The sequence below is a fragment of the Mesoplodon bidens genome, assembly GCF_964165515.1.
Source record: "Mesoplodon bidens genome assembly, chromosome: 14".
Lineage (NCBI taxonomy): Eukaryota > Metazoa > Chordata > Mammalia > Artiodactyla > Ziphiidae > Mesoplodon > Mesoplodon bidens.
In genome coordinates, this window is record NC_138170.1 from 13,682,680 (window position 1) to 13,703,360 (window position 20,681).

A 20,681-nucleotide genomic window follows, 5' to 3' on the forward strand; every position below is an offset into this window, starting at 1 on the left:
TGCCGCGGAGCGGCTGGGCCCGTGAGCCATGGCCGCTGGGCCTGCGCATCCGGAGCCTGTGCTCCGCAACGGGAGAGGCCACAACAGTGAGAGGCCCGCATACCGCAAAAAGAAAAAAAAAAAAAAAAAAAAAAATAACTTTTAAAAAATGGGTGAGGAAAATATACAGATGGCAAATAAGCACATGAAAAGATACTCAACGTCATTAGTTATTAGGGTAATAAAATTCAACTACTAGAAAGACCAAAATAAACTAAAATTAAAACAAAGCAAGACAAAACCTGATCATAACAATAATGGCTGGCAAGGATGCAGAGCAATTGGAACTCCCATATATTGCCCAAGAGAGCATAAAATGGTCCTACCTCTCTGAAAAACAGGTAGTTTCTTACGCAGTTAGACATACACATACCCAACACCCAGCAAGTCGTCTCTAAGCATTTACCCTAAGAAAAATGAAAAACTTGTGTTAGAATATTCACTGTGGCTTATTCATAGTAGCTAAAAGCCTGGAATGTTCATCAGTGACAGAAATGGATAAAAAAAAATGTGGTTTATTCATTGAATGTTACTACTCAGCAATAAAAATTAAACTCTGAACAACATTGAGGAATATCAAGACATTCCATTGAACGAAATAAGTTGGACACACCCACAAAGACATACTGTATGATTCCATTTATATGAAGGTCAAGAACAGGCAAAAAAAGCTATCGGGATAGAAATCAGAAAGGTGGTTGTCTCTGCTGTGGTGGTGAGTGGGGCAACTTGCAGAGGGGCACGAGGGAACTTTGTGGAGTGATGGAAATGTTTTATATTCGGTTGAAGTGTTCATTACACCAGTGCATATGCTTGTCAAAACTCATTGAGCAATAAAATCTGTGCATTTTACAATATGTAAATTCAACCTCAGAAGACATTCAAGAATATTTTAAGGAAGATGTTAGATGTGAGTGATTTACATTTTCTTCCAGGTGGCTCGGATCAATCTTAGTGCTGCTACCAAAGCTCAGTCTGCAGCATTCACTGTTCACACACCCCGGTATCCCAGTGTTGAGTGCATAATGGCAGAGGGGCGCCCACCCAAGCTCCCCTCAGCCAGGCCAGCAGCAACCGAGCAGCCCCACAAGCCAGCAGCACACTATAGGCAGAATCTCTCCAATCACCTTCTTTTCATAAACCCTGGCACCAGCTTACCCATTGGTGCGGTCAGTTTCACACACATGCCAGTTCTAAATTATTCAGAAATTAATTCTCGTAGTTCCCACAAGAAGCAGGATTGCACAGGGAGGAAAGAACACAGATAAGCGTCCAAAGTCTGGAGTTACAGTCCCAGTCCACCCACTCCTGGACCCTGTGATCTTAGGCAAATCTCCTAATTTCTGATCTTTGCCATGTGGGAATGACCCACAACTGCCCAGGCAATGTCTAGGCTTACGAGACAAAGATAAGAAGAGCCAGCTGTAAAATGTGAAGTTCTGTGTGAATTTACAGCATTATTACTGCTCTTTTATTCAATAGCCCGCCACCACATGTACACATCTTGACCTATTTTTGAAAATATTCGTATAAATTAGTACCGTTTTCAGAGGTAGAGAAATGTTAACTGTTTGAGTCTGTTTCTTTTAGAAACTCTGGAGAAGCGTCAGTTCGTGTCTTCCCAAATTCTTCGTGGACCCCATCATCAGGATATACGGACTACCAAGATTCAGATGTCAAGTTTCACCTGAGCACTGGATTTTAACCACAGACTCTTTCGTGTTCACAGTTAAAAGTAAATTAAAAAACAAAAATTGTTTATAAAAGAAAAAAAGTGAAGCCCCTGCCTGCCTCCTATTAATGCCAGAGCCGCAGACTCACCTCAAGAGGGCAAACCCCCAGAGGCATCTCACCTCTTGGCGAAGGTCAGGGCCAAGGCCGTGGCCAGGTGAGGCATCAGCCGCAGGGTCTGTGTTCGGTGCTCAATGATCTTGACCTCTTCCTTGGCTTTGGGCCCGAACTGCCTCTGGCTAGAGAGAATCAAGCAGACACAACTTTACCAAAATCCAATAGGCATCATCATCCCAAACAGCCATTTGTCTTTCAAATACTTCAGATACACAATGCCTCAGTCTCCTCAAATGTACTTAAGATGGCAAAAGTTTCCGAAGATAGTCCAACAAAAAGCTTTTCAGCTGCTCTGGAAATTAACCTTCCCACCATGGAATATTTTTAAAGCAGTGTATCTATTTAATACACAGAGTCATTTTTACTCCTTAACATTTACGTGGCATTTTATGGTTCCTAGTGCCCTGCGATCATTAATTATTCAGCTTCACTAAGTTCCTGACATAATTAATAGGACAGGAATGATACCCTAGAACATATTTCAAAAGGACAGTCTCAACGAGGAGGCCACGCCAACACCGGTGCTTCTGTCAGACTCACAGGCGGCTCATTATTTTCAGCCCACCTAAATCCTCCCCTGCAGTTCCTCGTGCGAAAGGTGTTCTCCACTCCTTCCTTAAACCCCGTGCCCTGTGGACAGCACTGCCTTTTGCTCTGATGCTCTGATGCAGCTGTGTAGGGGTGAACAGAGGTCCTCCTCAGAGCAGCTTGTAAAGTGGGGTGGGATTGTCCCCAGGCATCACCCGTGGGTTAATCTTACAGAAGCCCGCGGCTGCAGAAAGCACAAGCCCGGCCTGTCTAGGTCACCCCCCTGCCCCATGCAGCCTGATGCTCTACAATCCTGGGCTTAGCAGCCTCCCTTCTGTGAACAGCTCCGATCTTAACGTCAATTTCTGAAACATTTCACACACCCACGTGCACACATAGGCAGACGTAGGTGCACATCGTGCTAGGTTATCCAACAGGCAGGGCACACCTGTGCTTCAGATGCCAATGAAATGAGGATACCCATCAATCACTCAAGGAGAGAGAGGAAACAGCAAATTTAAAAAAAAAATTTTATGTTTGATACTTTCTGGGTCATAATCGCATGCTTTAATGTTCTTCCTATTTGTAATGAAAAGGAGGGGACCATGATCTTTTTAGTTCATAAAGCATCTAGAATTCACAACCTGGCCATCTCATGTGGGTGGGAGACAGGGAGGACAGACCTGACAACCAGCACACACAGGCACACTGTGAGTGCAGGCTCGTTTTCTACGAGCATAGCGTCCCTAGACGCCATCTAACCACCCCACAGATAGTTGTCTGAGGAACATGACCCCACCCTGCCTTTGCCCATGCCCTCCGTCCATCCCAACCACAACAGGGCACAGGGCCAAAGGAGCCTGACAGCCCGTAGGAAAACCCCTCAGCTTTTTCTGGATCATCGTGAAACCAATAAAATAAAACAGTCACAGACCCAATAATGGTGTCCCCATAATGTCGGGTCACTCTACAAGCTCCATTTGTGCCCACTCTCTTAACTTGCATTTGGAAATGCTGTGTTTCTACTGGAACTTTTCCTACGGTCGTTGTGGCTAAACTCTTCTCCACCGAAACCAGCTATGGCCACATGTGATTCACTCCCCTGGGGGACATCTGCGGGCCTGCTCGGTGCCATCATCGCCCGAGGCGCCAGGCGTCCCCCAGGGTCAAGAAGGCTCAGGCCCCGCCACGGAGCTCACAGCCTGAAGCTCACAGCCCAGGACGCGGACAGAAGCAGCCCCGGTGGCGTGGGCAGGGAGAGCCTCGTGCATCCCTCCTCCCATCACCCCCTCATCCCACCCTGTGGGTCACCAGTATTGCCTCCTTTGGTGCCAGAGCATCATTGCAGGAAGCATCACCCACATGGCAAAAGCAAAATAAGGGACTGATCACAGCGCCTTTTAGGTTTTGTTTTGCTGAAAAATAATTACAATGAGAATATACTTTGAGATAGTATCCCATCACATTTTCTGATTTTGTGTGTGTGGTGTTGGTCTTCGCTGGCACTCAGCAGGCGCTCGATATTCACTGAATGGATGAAAGAATTAATGAGTTTTGGCAACAAGGAAATACCAATGAAGCACCTGAGTGGCTCACTCCGACCTCACGGAAGGTCCTTGGATGCCAGATCTGACCCCTGACCTGCCGTGTCTTAGTTCTCCAATGGAGGAACACCTTGAAATCACCCCATTTCCTCTTTGACCCTCACAATTCAGTTGGGGTGACAGGAGAGCAGAAAGAGGCCACCAAGGGGCCACGTAGCTGGCCTCTCAGTGCCTTTCACTGTGCTGATAGGGAGGACGGAGTTTAGCTAATGCATTGCCAAGCGACCAAGTGATTTCACAACAAGAATCTGCATTTCCAGCCTTTCTTGAAAACAAAGACGATCGGGCAATGCTGGACTCCATTCCCGTGATGTGATTCCCTGGAGGTCTGAGGCCGTCAACCCCTCCATTGGGGGCATGGCCACCCCCCACGATCCCCAGAGCCCTCTCCACTCACCGACGTTACCTGCAAGCCTGGGAGGCACTGCATCTTCAAGCCCTGCCACAGTGGATTTCTATTTTTCATCCGGAATAAATTTACATCAGCATCCTAATTTGTTAATTAAGTTCTGTGATTATGATACACAGCCAAGCGGAGTCATTCTGTATGAGTCTATGAATTCATTAGGAGAATTCCTAAGGGCAAAACAGCCCCGGCAGCTCATACAGAATAAAATCCAAATGCCTCAGCTTGGCATTCAAGACCTGCTTTGGACTTACTTGAGGGTCCCAACTGTTTCCTGCTAAGCCCCGCAGACGCCTTCCCATACTGGGCCTCTGTCCAGGCAGACTCTCTGCCTGCAGCCAACCTCACCCCTAACTACCACACGTCATATTTTTGGTGGCTCAGCCCTCTCCTCCCCTGGAGACGTCCTCCCCTCTCTGGACTCACCCCTTCAAACACCAAACCAAAGCCATCAAAGCAGGCAGCTGCTTCTCCCCAGACTGCCCTAAGCATTTCATCTGTTACCCCTCCCACATGGGAGCCCTTTTCCCTTTCATGCTGGCGCTGTGTGCACCTGCATTAACCACATGTTTTGATGCGTTGCCATCTGGGCCCTTGTTGACCCTGGAGGGACTGCCCCTCCCAGGACTTGCCAATTCCTTGAGAGAGCAAAGGATTACATCTTTCATTGCCAACTAGCCAATCCAGAGCCCGCATCCCCACCACCTCCTTCAGGGGCCCTTTCACTCTGGGCCACTGTTCCCCTGCCCTAATCTCCCCCTGGCCAGACCACTAGGACAGCCCCCAGGGCCCCCAAACCTGCTGAAATCATTCAAACTAGCCTAAACCAAAAAATCCTGAACCTGCTTAGCCTGCTTAGCCTGCCTCACCCGTGCCTTCCCCCAGTAAAAGCTCTTGTCCTCACTCTCTCGGACTCCTGACCGTCCCTGGTGCCTCCCCAGGTGGCCCCACATGGCAGGGCATCCCTCCACCTCTTGGGAACTGCAAGTAACAAGCTATGTTTTCAATGGCAGTGGGCTCCTGATGTGTCGTCTCCTGTCACCATACCTAAACAATTAATACAACCTATGGTTTTATTTTTTTAATTTATTTATTTAATTTATTTATTTTTGGCTGCATTGGGTCTTTGTTGCTGCACGCGGGCTTTCTCTAGTTGTGGCGAGTGGGGGCTACTCTTCGTTGCAGTGCGCGGGCTTCTCACTGCGGTGGCTTCTCTTGTTGCAGAGCACAGGCTCTAGGCACGCAGGCTTCAGGAGTTGTGGCTCGCGGGCTCTGGAGCTCAGGCTCAGTAGTTGTGGTGCACGGGCTTCGTTGCTCCGCGGCATGTGGGATCTTCCCGGACCAGGGCTCGAACCCGTGTCCCCTGCATTGACAGGTGGATTCTTAGCCACTGTGCCACCAGGGAAGCCCCAACCTAGGATTTTAAAACAGCACCTGGGGACAAGACTCACAGCTCACTGAGGGTAGGCCTGTTCTGTCTTCAGGTGCCCCAGCCTGGCCAGGTGTGAGTGGGCGGGAGAGACTGAAAGCAAGGTGACAGATGGAGTGTCCTGCCATCTCCCAGCAGCAACACACCCAACTCCTCCAGCACCCATCCCTCCATGTCTCTTTGGAATGTTTGCTTGTTCATAGATGTTCTGATAAAAGCCCAGCTGGCAGACACTGGAGTGCTGAGTGGGAGTCAGTGAGCAGTTACTACAGCGATGCAGCAACTAAGCAACTAAGATGAGGAGCCCACCCTGCCCTTAGGCACAACAGCCCACCCACTGCTGGTTTGGGGTTGGGTTTTTTTCAAGAAAGGAACAAATGAGTGGTCAGAAGCCAGGCAGCACCCACACTCTTTCCCTCCCTTTCTCTGGCCCGAGACACTGATAGTCCCTCAAGCACTGAGCCAGGAGGTTCCCATGGGCTTCTCACCCTTCAAATGTGCTCTCTGGCTTCTCCAGGGGAAAACATCAATACGACACTCAAGGCTAATGACCCTTCTCCTGACCAGAGATGCAGCCAGAGTCATCCCTAAGACTGCCACCATCAATCCCCAAGCCAGTAGCCTGGTTCCAACAGAGGCAGCAGAGAGAGGCGGCCTCATGACTTTGTGCTCTGAGAGAACTTGGCCGGAGGAGGTCACCCTCTTGTTTACACACTCAGGCCCCAGTCGACTTCACGGAGGGCTGGGATGGTCCAGGCCGGTCCTCTGGTTGCCAGCATCCAGGCACACTGCCCTGAACACAACTCACAGGACCACAATCCGTGCAGCTGGCCAGCAATTACTGCCTGCCAGACGTTTTTACTGTTCCAGTTTATAATCTATATGGACACAATATTCTTCCTGTCCTTTTCCTCCACTGGGTTACTATTTTTCTTTAAAAACCCATGTAAAGGCTATATTTTTCTCTGTAAACATAATTTTTATCTCAGGGCCGGAAAACAACCCCAAAGTCACTGAGCTCAAATTTTTCATGGTCTTTAAAAAGAGAAAGTGATACGTGTGCATCACAGTATCCACGCGAGAGGGCCGTGAACGATGCCATTTAAAATGATAGATTTGAGAAGCTATTTCTGGATTCCAGCAACTCATAAGGACTGGAGGAAACATTTATTTTGGGTTGTTTTATTTTGTTCCCACTCAGTTTTGAACACAGCCGCTTAAAGCAACATTCATGGAAAGTGACACAGCTATTAATCACCCACGCCGCTACTGCACGCGCAGCCTCTGGGGAAGGCCGGGCTGCCTGCCTCCCCGGCCCTCCCTCTGGTCTCTTCTCCCAAAGGAGGCCAGTGACCTACTAAAAAGATAATTGCTTTGCATGTTTCTTGCTCTGCAGCATCATTGCATCGGCCTGCTCTGAATGACAGCCAGTCAAACTGGAAGAAAGAGAGTTCTGTGGCTGGGCCTCCATCCTTGATCCTGAGATTTCTGGGGGTGCAAGCTGGCTCACAGGCATCCCTGCTGCCACAGGACAGAACTCTCCTCCTTCTCTGTCAAAGGGCTGACCTCTGTAGACAAAAGCTGAGCAGATTCCTCAGCCCCGGCCACACTCCCTGTGGCCACCTGCCCTCGTTAATAACTCAGCCACAGAGAGGATTCAGGGAGCCCGTGAGTGCCCCAGAGGTGGACCACTGCGCCCCATTCTCACTGGCCCCAGTGGAGAACCCCCCAGCCTCTCGGACAGCCCACAGCCCATCTGTCCCTAATTCTCCCCTTCTTTGGGATGTTCCTGGACACAGAAACCCAGAGGGAAAATATGTTACAAAGCAGGATATTTTTTTTAATTTTTATTAGAGTATAGTTGATTTACAATGTTGCATTAGTTTCTGCTGTACGGCAAAGTGTATCAGTTACACATATACATATATCTACTCTTTTTTAGATTCTTTTCCCATATAGGTCATTACAGAGTATTGAGAAGGGTTCCCAAAGCAGTATATTTTTTTGTTTGTTTTTTGTTTCTTTGTTTGTTTGTTTGCGGTACGTGTGCCTCTCACTGGTGGCCTCTCCTGTTGTGGAGCACAGCCTCCGGACGCGCAGGCTCAGCAGCCATGGCTCACGGGCCCAGCTGCTCCGCGGCCTGTGGGATCTTCCTGGACTGGGGCATGAACCCGTGTCCCCTGCATCGGCAGGCGGACTCTCAACCACTGTGCAACCAGGGAAGCCCCACCAAAGCAGTATATTTTAATGGCACTGGTTGGACCCAGCAGATTGGGTTCAGCTGGCTGGCCAGGATGTAAAAACCTGGCTACTTATTATCCGGTAATGCGTAGAATAGACACATGACTCCCAGCCCCGAGCCTCACCAAACCCCAGTCCCAGCCAAACCCAAGCTGGGGTCAAGTTTGGGATCACAGAAGGGGCTGGGCTGCACACACATTTAGCTACTTTTTTTTTTTTTAAGTTGAACATTTACTAGTTTGCCCTGGCGCTCTGACAAAGCAATCCTGCCTTAAACATCAGGTTCCACATGTGACCTCCACCATGTTTTAGGTGTCATTCTTCAAATGGGCAATTTTCAGTCCATCTGTAGGAGAGATGGGAGAGGTATATGTATGTAGTCTATAAATAAGTGCTGCTTTAATAGTAGCCTTGGTTGTGATTAAATATGTGACATGGTCCCGAGGAAGAGTTCTCAGAGTGCCCTTCCAATCCTGCAGAAATCCGAACAAATACCTTCTGTGCCTTCCAGACCCCGTTTTTTCTCCCACCCCTTAGCAGTCTTTCAATCTGACCACAGAAAAGAACAGATGAACCTCAATGGTTGTGACGGGGTCAGTGAAAATGACAATTTTTAAACATGAGAATATTTCAGATACAGAAAAAATGAGGGTGCTTTGGTATCAGTGTCCAAAGGTATATAGAAAGAGCAGGGACCGCCACCCCAAACACACAAACACAGACACTAGAGCCCGTGTTTTCTTGGCCATAGAGTGCAGAGACAAACAGCCTTTGCTGTTACTTTTTTCCCATTCTCAAAGGTCACACCAAATCAAACCCCAGGAACATAAAGGCCCTTCCCCAACAGGAAACTCATGGGTCTAAAATCGTGACCAGTCACAGCCTGGTGGGGACTGACATTCTGCTACCCTAGGCTGCAAAGACTGTCTACCCCATCCACTAGCACTGGGAGAGCAGTGCCAAGGGGAGCAGGCTACAGAACCACAAGAGATTGGGATCAGGCCACGTCCTCCCATCAGTGGATGGATGACCCCAGTAGAGACCCCAGAAGTCCTTCAGATAAAGAGACAACAGGAGGCAGAGTATCCCTGTGACCCTGTCTCCATATTTCTATTGTGTGGGCCACTTCTGACCAACATGATAACCCTGGGCTGTAACCACAGTGACGCTGACCTCATGTGAAGGACCAGTAGAGAGCCAGTCCTGGGTCACCTTGGATCTGAAGGTCGACCAACTCCAGCTTCTTCTCTGAGGGTTCAGTTACACCAGCAAGAGGGGTCCGACCTGACACACTGTGGCTCAAACGCCTTCACAATAAAACACAGAGAACCTGGCTACCTCTCCGCTGAGTTTGTTCTTATCCTCTCCTGGAGCTTCCTGCTGCCCCCAGGAGGCTATCCTGGGACCAAGTCAACATCACTTCATCCCAGGCATCACAGGAGAGGAGGAAGGACAAAGTGGTTAAATCCCAGGCTTTGGATCAGACAAACCTGGCTTGCATACAGACTCTGACCCCTGTCGTTTTCTCCTGGGCAAGTTACACAAACTCACTGAGCCTCGGGTGCCTCAGTCCTAAAGTGGGGCTGACGATGACAGAGGGGACGAAGGGAGACATTGCCCACGCCTGACACATAGTAGGTGTTCAAGGCATGGCAGGTGTCATCACCACAGTCATTACCGTTACCCCAAGTTCCTAGGATCACCTTCTATTCTATTCTTCCTTGATCTAGGAAAGCCATTTAAAAATTTCCCAAAAGAAACACTTTCTTTCACCCAAACAAAGCACTAATCTATTCTGCATCACTAAAGCTGTTGTGAAAAGATTTTCAGGGTGAAGAGGCAAGTCTCTTCCACTCAACATTAAAGATAATGAAATTGCTGACAGAAAAGAAAACAAGCTGTCAACTAATATGTTAGAAAAAAGTGTGTGTGTGTGTGTGTGTGTGTGTGTGTTGGAAAGCACATGAAGCTTTCGAAAAGCACCTGCCTTTCTATGTACCCAAGAACACCAGCCAGTTTTCTTCTTCCCAAATTCCAGGGAGGGACAAGGTGGACAAAATAAAGCCAGGGAAGGTGGTGGGGGCAGAGCCTTCCTTCACATCATGTTGCCATAGAAGCAGAAGATTCTTTCCAGAGTCGATCAGCCTACCCTAGAGAGGAACCTGAATGTTATTCAGATGGTTCCCACACAAGGGAGATTAATTTACTTTTCAGAATTATAGCCTTAGTAATATCTGTGAGTGACACAGTGGTTAATGTTAGCCATCAGAACTGTGATTCCTTGAGGTTTTTCTTTTAAAAAACTCACATCCTAATGCATGCAAAACAAAATTACAATGGCGGGAGACATGGAGATATAAATTACAGCTGAAACTCCCTGGGGTGGCCTAATGATTTCACTGTTGAATTATTTTTGTACTTTTAAAAATCATCTATACAGAGAGAGAGATCGTCTATCAACAGCACCACTGCAGAAGTATTGCAGAAGCCCCCAGCACTTTGGTCATTAGCGTGAGGAAGCAAGAGGGCTGACCCCTTTGGGAGCCAGCCCTTCTCTCCTCTTTCCCCTCCGTACTATGGTTGGTGTAGGGTCCATGTGCATCCTGCCTGCCCAAAGAGCCAGCCAGAGCCTACTATCATCCTGGAGACACAAGCCTGACCACAGTGAGAGAAAGGAGACCTACACTGAGGCCCCAACACTCTCCAGGGCTCTCCTTCACTGAGGTTGAGCATCTGGAGATGAAAGCCAAGTAATGAAGTTCTCTTTAGGGCTGGCATCCATTTCTTAATGCCTTAGGCTGGCTTTAGACTGCTCTTGGCAATGGGACATGCCTGAGTAGCTCAAGGGCTGGCTGCTGCATCCACTTTCCCTCTCAATCCATAGCCTTAGAAGTAAGGGTGCCTACAACGTCAGAGTCTTTCAATCCATAAACACGGTAGGTCTTTCCATTTATTTAGATCTTTGATTTCTTTCATCAGTATTTTGCAGTCTTCAGCATGTAAGTGTTAAATTTGCACCTAAGTATTTCAATTTTTATGAGCAATTGTAAATGTTATTATTTTATATTTTAAATTCTGGTATCCTTGTGTTCATTGTATATAAAAATACAATTGCTTTCTGCATGTTTATTTTGTATCTGGTGACCATGCTGAAACTCAGTTCTTAGTTCTAGGACTTTTGTAAATATTTGGGGATTTTCTATATAAACATTCAAGTCATCTGACTATAGAAACACTTTTATTACTTTCTTACCAATCTATATGCTTTTCCCTTTCTGTATTGTACTAGCTACAACTTTGATCACTAAGTTGAATAACAGTGGTAAGAGCAGATATCCTTGCCTTCTCAATCTTAGGGGGAAAGCATTGTCTTTCTCCATTAAGTATAATGTTGACTGTACAGGCACACCTTAGGATTCTGTGGGTTCAGATCTAGACCACTGAAATAAAGCAAATCACATGAATTCTTTGGTTTCCCAGTGTATATAAAAGTTAAATTTACACTACACTGTAGTCTATTACGTGCAATAGTATTATGTCTTTAAAAATGTATATACCTTAATTTAAACAAACTTTATTGCTAAAAAATGCCAACCATCATCAGCACCTCAGTGAGTCGTAGAAGTAACATCGAAGATCACCAATCACAGATCACTATCACAAATATAATAATAATGAAAAAGCTTGAAATATTGTGAGAATTGCCAAAATGTGACACAGAGACATGAAGTGAGCAAATATTGTTGGGGAAATGGTGCCCGTAGACTTGCTCAACACAGGGTTGACACAAACATTCAATTTGTAAAAAAAACCCACAACATCTGCAAAGTGCAATGAAGCAAAGCACAATAAAACAAAGCATGCCTGTATGTATTTTGTAGATGCCCCTTAACAGGTTGTGCACATTTCTCATTATTCCTATTTAAATGGGAGATTTTACCAAGAACGTATGTTGAATCTTTAAAATGCTTTTTCTGCACCAATTGATTATGATTATGTAATTCTTCTTCTTTAGCCTATTAATATGGTGGATTATATTGGGGAGTTTTTTGTTTTTGTTTTTTTTTGGCTGTGTTGGGTCTTCATTGCCGCACACGCGCGGGAGCCACTCTTCAATGCGGTGTGCAGGCTTCTCACTGCGGTGGCTTCTTTGTTGTGGAGCACGGGGTCTAGGTACGCAGGCTTCAGTAGTTGTGGCACGTGGGCTCAGTCGTTGTGGCTTGAGGGCTCTAGAGCACAGGCTCAGTAGTTGTGGCGCACGGGCTTCGTTGCTCTGCAGCACGTGGGATCTTCCCGGAACAGGGCTCAAACCTGTGTCCCCTGCATTGGCAAGAGGATTCTTAACCACTGTGACACCAGGGAATCCCTACATTGATTTTTGAATATTAAACCAGCATTGCATCCTGGAATAAACCCCACTTGGTCATGGTGCATAATTCTTTTTACATTGCTAAATTCTATTTCTTAATACTTTGCTAAGGATTTTTGTGTCTACATTTATGAGGGATATTGTTCTGTAATTTCCTTTTATTATATTGTCTTTATTTGGCTTTGCAATCAGGATGCTCCTCGCTTCATAAAATGAATTTGGGAAGTGTTCCATCCTCTTCTGTTTTGTAGAAGAGCTGTATATAATTATTGTTAATTCTTTAAATGTTTGGCAGAATTCTCCAATGACACCATTTGGCCTGAAGATTTGTTTAGGGGGTTTTAAATTAATTCAATTTCCTTAATAGTTATAGAGTTATTCAAATTGTCGTACATATGGGCTGAATTACAGTATTTGTTTTTGAAAGCATTGGCCCATTTCATCTAAGTTTTCAGATTTCTGTTTACAGAGTTGTTCCTAGTATTCTTTTATTACCCTTTTAATGTTTTCAGGGTCTGTAGTAATATCCCTTGTTTCACTCCTGATATTAGTAATTTGTTTTTTCTTTTTTTTCTTTGACAATGTTGCTAGAGGTCTGTCAATTTTATCGATCTTTTCAAAGAACCAGCTCTTTGTTTTACTGATATTCTCTCTCCTTTTTAATCTTCTAGTTCACTGATTCTTTCTTCTGTCTCCTCCATTCTGATGCTGACACCATCCACTGAGTTTTTTATTTAGGTTATTGTATTTTTCTGCTCTAAAAGTCCATTTGGCTTTCCTTTATATCTTCCATTTCTTTGCCAAGACTTTCTATTTTTTCATGTTTCAAGGGTGTCTGTAATTGCTCTTCGAAGCATTTTTTATGAGGGTTGCTTTAAACTATTTTTCAAGTTATTCTAACATCTCTGTCATTTCAGTGTTGGTATCTATTGACTACGTTTTCTCATTCAGTTTGAAATCCTCCTGATTCTTGGTAGGACAAGTGATGTTTTACTGAAACAGGTACATTTTCATGTTATGTTGTGAGACTCTGGATCTTATTTAAATCCTCTGTATTTCTCTGACATGAAAGGAGTCATTACTGACAGGTGGAGGGAGAAGTCCAGGTTCCCTACTTGGTCTGTGTTGACACCCCAGTGATGGGGATGAGTTCCTCCTATTGCTGGGTAGGGGTGAGAATTCTGGCTCTCCATGTAGCCTCCACTGACATGGTGGTGGATGGAGCATCATTATTGTCGAATGGCAGTGAACGTTCTGACTTTCCACTTGGCTTCCTCTGACACTACCATAGCAGGAGGTGGGAGGAGGTACTGGGTACAGATGGATGTCCAGGCTCCCCACCTGGTCTCTACTGACACCCCAGGGGATGGTGTGAATTTCCTTCTGGCATGAATGAAAGTCCCAGCTCCCTGGTTGGCCTTCTCTGACACCACTGTGGTGGCAGAGTTGCTGCAGCTTGTCATAGCATGGGCAGAGCAGAAGTCCAGGCTTCCCACCTGGCCTTTGTTGGCATGGGTAGGAGGGAACACAGTTCTTTCTGTGGTGTTTGACTAAGTCGAGCAGTACTGCCTAAAAGTTTTCTGTCTTGCTGACTGTCTTTTCCTAGTCCTTTGGCTAAACAAAGCAGACTTCTTTTTTTGCCTTCTTACTGGTGTTTCTGGGTTGTCAGCTTCACCAGTACCCAGTCTAGAATATATGAGTCAAAAAGAAAGCAAGGGAACTCCCCACCGTGCCATCCCTTGGGTCTGGTGGTCCTAGCTGGTCTGCTTTCTTGTCTCCACCTTTCAGAGTTATTTTATGTCTGCTTTATATGTAATGTTTAGACTTTTTAGTTGTTCTAAGTGGAAGGAATAGGGAAAAGTACATCTACTCCAGCTTCCCAGAAGTACATGACATATTTAGATTTGAATTTTAAGTAAGTTCATCTGGGAGAAGTGCGATAACTGATTGATAATATTAGATTTATTTAGCTTCCACATAGAGATAAGGAGAAAGAGAGAAAATCATGCATAAACGTTAATATATAATTACTCTATGTCACAGTTCCACCCTTTAAAAAAGTTCTTAAATATGTACCACCAATTTTTTTTTTTTTTTTTTTTTTTTTTGCTGTACACGGGCCTCTCACTGCTGTGGCCTCTCCCGTTGCGGAGCACAGGCTCCGGACACACAGGCTCCGCGGCCATGGCTCGCGGGCCCAGCCGCTCCGCGGCATGTGGGATCTTCCGGGATAGGGGCACGAACCCGTGTCCCCTGCATCGGCAGGCGGACTCTCAACCACTGCGCCACCAGGGAAGCCCCGTACCACCAATTTAATGATAATCTATCATGAATAAGGAAGATTACATGGTACATGTGTGCCAGTTACAGACACTTCAATGTCAGAAAAAATAAAATGAACAAGTATGCTTGTGACAATCAAGGAATAATGAATATCTCCAACATACATGAATATATTCGATTCGTAACATATGGAGGAGAGTTCTATATTCTGCTTTTCTGTTTACCTAATTTCACTGTATGCAATTTCCAATGTCATTAAATATTCTAGAAGTCACAATTTTAATGAGTATTTCCTTAGGGTAAATTTCTAGAGAAAATAATACTGGATGAAAAACATGTAAACCTTTTTTTAAATCCCTTGATACACATCACCAACTCACTTTCCAGAAAGAGTATATCAATTTTATTCCTTTTCCTAGCATATAAGTTTGCTCTTCCTAATGCATTTCTACCAGATCTGAGTATTATCCTTTCAAAAGTCTTTGCTAATTTAATAAAGTAAAAAGTTATCTCACTTTAACTCATCTTTCTTTGATTAGTAATAAGTTAGTTAGTTTGTTTACATGTGTATAAGCCATGGATAAGTCTTCTTAACATTTTCTCCTATCATATGCTTATTTATTTATATACTGTGATGTTACTATTTTTCTTATTTATTTATAGAGGCTTTTTATGTATTATGGAAAATGAACCATTGTTAGTCATACTTGTTTAGATATTTCTCTACTGTGTCATTTGAAATATGTACATTTAAAATTTTTTGGATAATCAGTTTAACGCTTTTGCTTTGGGACTCTTTTTCCTAGGAGGAATGTTTTTAAAACTATACAAAAGGACATGTCACTTTTTTCCTTCATCTATGTAATTCTGTGGTTTGGTTTCACTTTAGAGATAAGGAGAGGTGAGAGATGTAGGTCTACCCCAGTGGGATACGAAATAAATATACCAACATAGTTAACTACAGCAAGTGCCACTAGGCTGACCGGAGAAGGACCGATGAAGGTGAACAGACTCTTGTTCCTATCTGCTTAAAATAGCCATTCCCTGGTTTCAGACAATTCCCTTGATCTTCCTTCTTCCAATTGACTTGGCAGACAAGTCCTTGGTTTAACCTCTCTCCCACTTTATTCTCTAATCTGCCAGGAAATTAATGCAAGTCCTGAGCCTCCCTAAACACAGCTTTTTCCAGGCATCCTTTTTCATCTTTGATTCTGAAACTGAAATAATAAGTAAAAGCAAACTTTGCTATTCTGTTGGCATATGTGCCTTCAAGGAATATTTATTTAAGGGAAAAAAATCTCTTTGAGTGGGTCTATATTGTCATAACTACCCCTCCCAGAAAAAACTAAACACTTCATCCTCCATCTAAGGGTTTCTATCTACCCAGTTGCTGGGCCTCATTTACATCCAGCATCTGGATGTCAGGTGTTGGATGCACACATCTGTCATCAAGGCCTAGAACACAGCAATGCAAAGTCCTCTCAGCTGGAGTTGTCCAGAGAGCTCACCATCGGTTTGCTGTCCTCAGTCACAAATGGACCTGTGTGGGACCTATCACATCTGCCAGTTTCCCAGGGCTTCATTTTAGGACATTCTTCCTTCACTACACAGATTTCACTGCCACATTTTGCCCAGAATTACCTACCTAGTCTGTTACCTAGCTCTAACCCTCTCCTGGGCATTCCCAAAGGGCAATGCCATCATCTGGGTCATGACAAGTCCCTTTCATTTCTTTGTACTGATGGATCCTTGCACATAATTGAAAATTAAAAAGAAAATAATCTGGCAGTTGTTTTCTTTACAGAAAACATTTCCAAAATTAACAATTTATTATGCCTGTGACAAAAATAATTCATCTGCTTTGTACGGATACTGCCTGGAAATAAACTTCCACAAGGTCATTTGAGTTACTGTGTACGATCTTAGGATACTGAAAATTATCCAAATCGTGGGATACCAAAGAACGCAACACAAGCTGACAGCCTGGGTGAATGCATTTCAAAGAGGCTTGGGGAGGCTAGTGTATGCTTCTTCAAATGTACAGATACCAATGCAAGGCTACATGAATCATTAAGAATCAGGCAAAGATGACACCATCAAAGGAATTAATAAAGCTCCAGTAACTGACCCCAAAGAAATGGAGACCTACAGATTACTTGAAAAAGAATTCAAAATAATCATCTTAAAGAAACTCAGTGAAATGCAAGAACACAGATAACTAAACAAAATCAGGAAAACAATGCATGAAAAAAATGAGGGAGGCTAGTGGAGACTGGACCAGAGAACCTGCCAGTGATCAGGAGACCAGGGTCCCTGTACCACCTCTATCAGGACTGAACCTGAGATAACAGCACACTTCTGAGCTTTGTTCAAAAGGGAAATCCAATTTTCATCCCCAGCTGGACCCCACTACTTTTGCTGACCTGCATACAATGGTACTGATACCCAAACCCTTTTCATTTAATCACTGAAAATTATTTCTAAAACTACTCTTAAAGTCTCAGGAAATTATCCTGAGGACATTAAGCAAATGGAGAAACATCTATTCAAAAAAATCTAAACTTAAATATCATTTGAACCTCATCCCCCTACCCCCACCTCTCCCAATAGCTCAGTGTGATGGGAGCTATACTCTGGGCAGGTGCAGTCAAGAGGATGGGGCTCCCCCTCCCACTACCTCCCAGTCTAGGGCTATGGCTTCATGCAGGCCACTGGCATCTTTCATTCCCTCCACCCTTCACTCCCAGCTCCATATTACAGAAGCTTTATTCAAGGCAGATACAGCCTAGAGGACTGCAGCTCCCTTCCCCATCCAGTCCCCATTCATAGGGCAGAAGCTGTACTCCAGACACAGCAAGTCAAGAATCCTGAATCCTGAGCATCCATGACTCAGCTTGTTTCTAGGATGGAGGTCTCATGCCAGGAAGGATAAGCTAGGAAAACCAGGAGCTACCATCCCTGTCCAGAGTCCTGCTTGCAGGGGTGTCACATCAGGGGAAGCAAGTCATTGTCTCACCCCCAGCTCTGAATATTACACAGGCTCTTCTCAGGAAGAGAGGCAGGCCGTAAGAACAGAGATCTCTGCAGCTTTGTGTAGGAAACCAGCTGTTTTGGGAACAAAGTATGCAGAAGATCGTGCCTGTGAGTGTTTTTACAAACAGTGGAGACCTTAATGGTGAGCAGCTAAGAGTTGCTGGTAGCTCTATAATTCTTTTAGCAACAAGCTGAAAGATGATAAGTTCAGTGAAATGGTAGGTCAGCCAGAAGTTTAACATAAAGAATCAGGGAAAGAGACGGCTAAGCAGTGTCCTCTGTGATTGGATCAGCCTCAAAGACTGGAAACATCCTGCCCCTGCAAAGGGAGCCAAATTTAACTGGAGCACAAACACACTGTGACATAATATATGCCCGGGGCATTGCTTAAAACAACATAGCAATCAGCTAGTGATTAATGGGGACCAACAACTGGTTTGATACCAATAGAGGCAGATAGTTCAAAAGCTTATGGGGTAAATGTTCATAGCTGCATTATTTACAATTGCCAAGATATGGAAGCAATCTAAGCGCCCAACAAGAGATGAATGGATAAAGAAGATGTGGTATATATATACAATGGAATACTCTTCAGCCATAAAAAGTAATGAAATTTTGTCATTTGCAGCAACATGGATGGACTTAGAGGGCATTATGCTAAGTGAAATAAGTCAGACAGAGAATGACAAATGCTGTATGATATCACTTATACATGGAATCTAAAAAATACAACAAAATAGTGAATATAACAAAAAAAGAAGCAGACTCACAGATACAGAGAACAAACTAGTGGTTACCAGTGGGGAGAGGGAAGAGGGGAGAGGCAATGTAGGGGTAGGGGATTAAATACGTTACATAAGTTAAATAAGTTAAATAAGTTACAAGGATATACTGTACAACATGGGGAATATAGCCAATGTTTTATAATAACCATAAATGCAGCATAACCTTTAAAAATTGTGAATCACTACGCTGTACACCTGTAACTTATATAATACTTTACATCAACTATACTTCAACAAAAAATGTTTAATTAAAAAAAAGAAACAATAAACAAAGCTTATTGGGGAGATGAGGGAAGGTGACAGTAAACACAGCCACAGTCCTCCCAGGCACTCATCTACACAGTCACATGCTCAAGGCTGCACCCCCCTCAGGCATGACATCAGAGACTGTACATTGCAGGAGTAACAGATTTCACTGAACAAAAACTGAGAATTAATTTCTAGTAGATCTACCTTATAAGAAATACTAAAGGAAGTTCTTCAGGCTCAAAGCAAGTTATAACAGATAGTAATTTAAATCCACACACAAAGAACAAGGAGCTCCAGTAAAGGTAATTATGCAGGCAATCATGTAAGATGGTATAATTACATATTTCTTCTCCTTTTTTCTTTTAACAGATTTTAAAAGCATTTAAAGAGAACATTTTGAATATAATTTATTGTGATGCCTATAACATATGGAAATGTAATAATACATTTGACAATAACTGCACAAAAAAAGAGGTAGATGGGAACAAATCTGTATTGGAACAGGCAGTGACACCAGCTGGTAACTCATATCCACAGGAAAAAGATAGGAGATACAGAAATGATAAATAAGAAGGTTAATGTAACAAACTTTATAAATATATACTTGTTCTCCTTTCTTCCCTTATTTCTATAAAAGAAATAAAATTATATAAAGTAATAACTATAACAATAAATTGTTAGGTTTGTAACTTTTATAGATGTAATATGTATAACACTAATAAAACAAAAAGGCAAGGAAGGAATAGAGCTATACAGGAGTAAAGTTTCTACATCTTGCTGGAATTAAAATAAATCAGAAGATTCCAATAACTTAAGATGTATATCCTAAACCCTGAAATAACCAATAAGAAAATAACACAAAAAATATACCTTTAAAACTCACTGAGGGGCTTCCCTGGGGGCGCAGTGGTTGAGAGTCCGCCTGCCAATGCAGGGGACACGGGTTCATGCCCCAGTCCGGGAAGATCCCACATGCCGTGGAGCGGCTAGGCCTGTGAGCCATGGCCGCTGAGGCTGCACGTCCGGAGCCTGTGCTCCGCAATGGGAGAGGCCACAACAGTGAGAGGCCCGCGTACCGCAAAAAAAAAAAAAAAAAACATTGAAAGAATTAAAATGTTGCACTGAAAAATATTCACTTACTGTAAATTGAGGCAGTAAAGGAGGAACAGAGGAACAAAAAGTACATGAAATATAAAAAAACAAAAAGCAAAATGGCAAGTGTAAATCCAGCCTCATCTATAGTAACATTAAATGTGAATGGATTAAATATCCAATAAAAAGGCAGAGATTGTCATACCAGATTTAAAAAACAAGTTTCAACAATATTCTTTCAGGACTTCCCTGGTGACACAGTGGTTAAGAATCCGCCTGCCAATGCAGGGGACATGCGTTCGAGCCTTGGTCCAGGAAGAACCCACATGCTGCGGAGCTACTGAGCCCACGTGCCACACTACTGAGCCTGCACTCTAGAGCCCGCGAGCCACAACTACTAAAGCCCACGTGCCACAACAGCTGAAGCCCGTGCACCTAGAGCCTGTGCTCCGCAATAAGAGATGCCACCACAATGAGAAGCCCATGCACCACAATGAAGTGTAGCCCCCGCTCACTGCAACTAGGGAAGCCCACATGCAGCAACAAAAACCCAACGCAGCCAAATAAATAAATAAATTTATTTTAAAAAAATATTCTCTCTATAAGAGATATACTTTAGATTCAAAAATACAAATAAGTTCAAAGTAAAATGATGTAAAAAGATATATCCTGCAAACAGCAACCATAAGAGCTGGAGTGGATAAACTAATAACAGAAAATAGATTTTTAAAATGTTACCAGATATAAAGAGGAACATTTTATAATCGTCCTTTAG

At 44.0% G+C, this 20,681-nt stretch overlaps 1 protein-coding gene across 1 annotated transcript in view; it reads right to left on the reverse strand.

Annotated features, from left to right (window-relative positions):
* The window catches only part of ACOXL (acyl-CoA oxidase like), a gene marked incomplete at its 3' end in the record, with an annotated part of 353,946 nt that overhangs the window by 185,474 nt on the left and 147,791 nt on the right, over window positions 1-20,681 (reverse strand). The window contains 1 exon segment of the mRNA XM_081254598.1: window positions 1,893-2,009. Within this exon segment, the coding sequence (XP_081110724.1) occupies window positions 1,893-2,009 (117 nt within the window).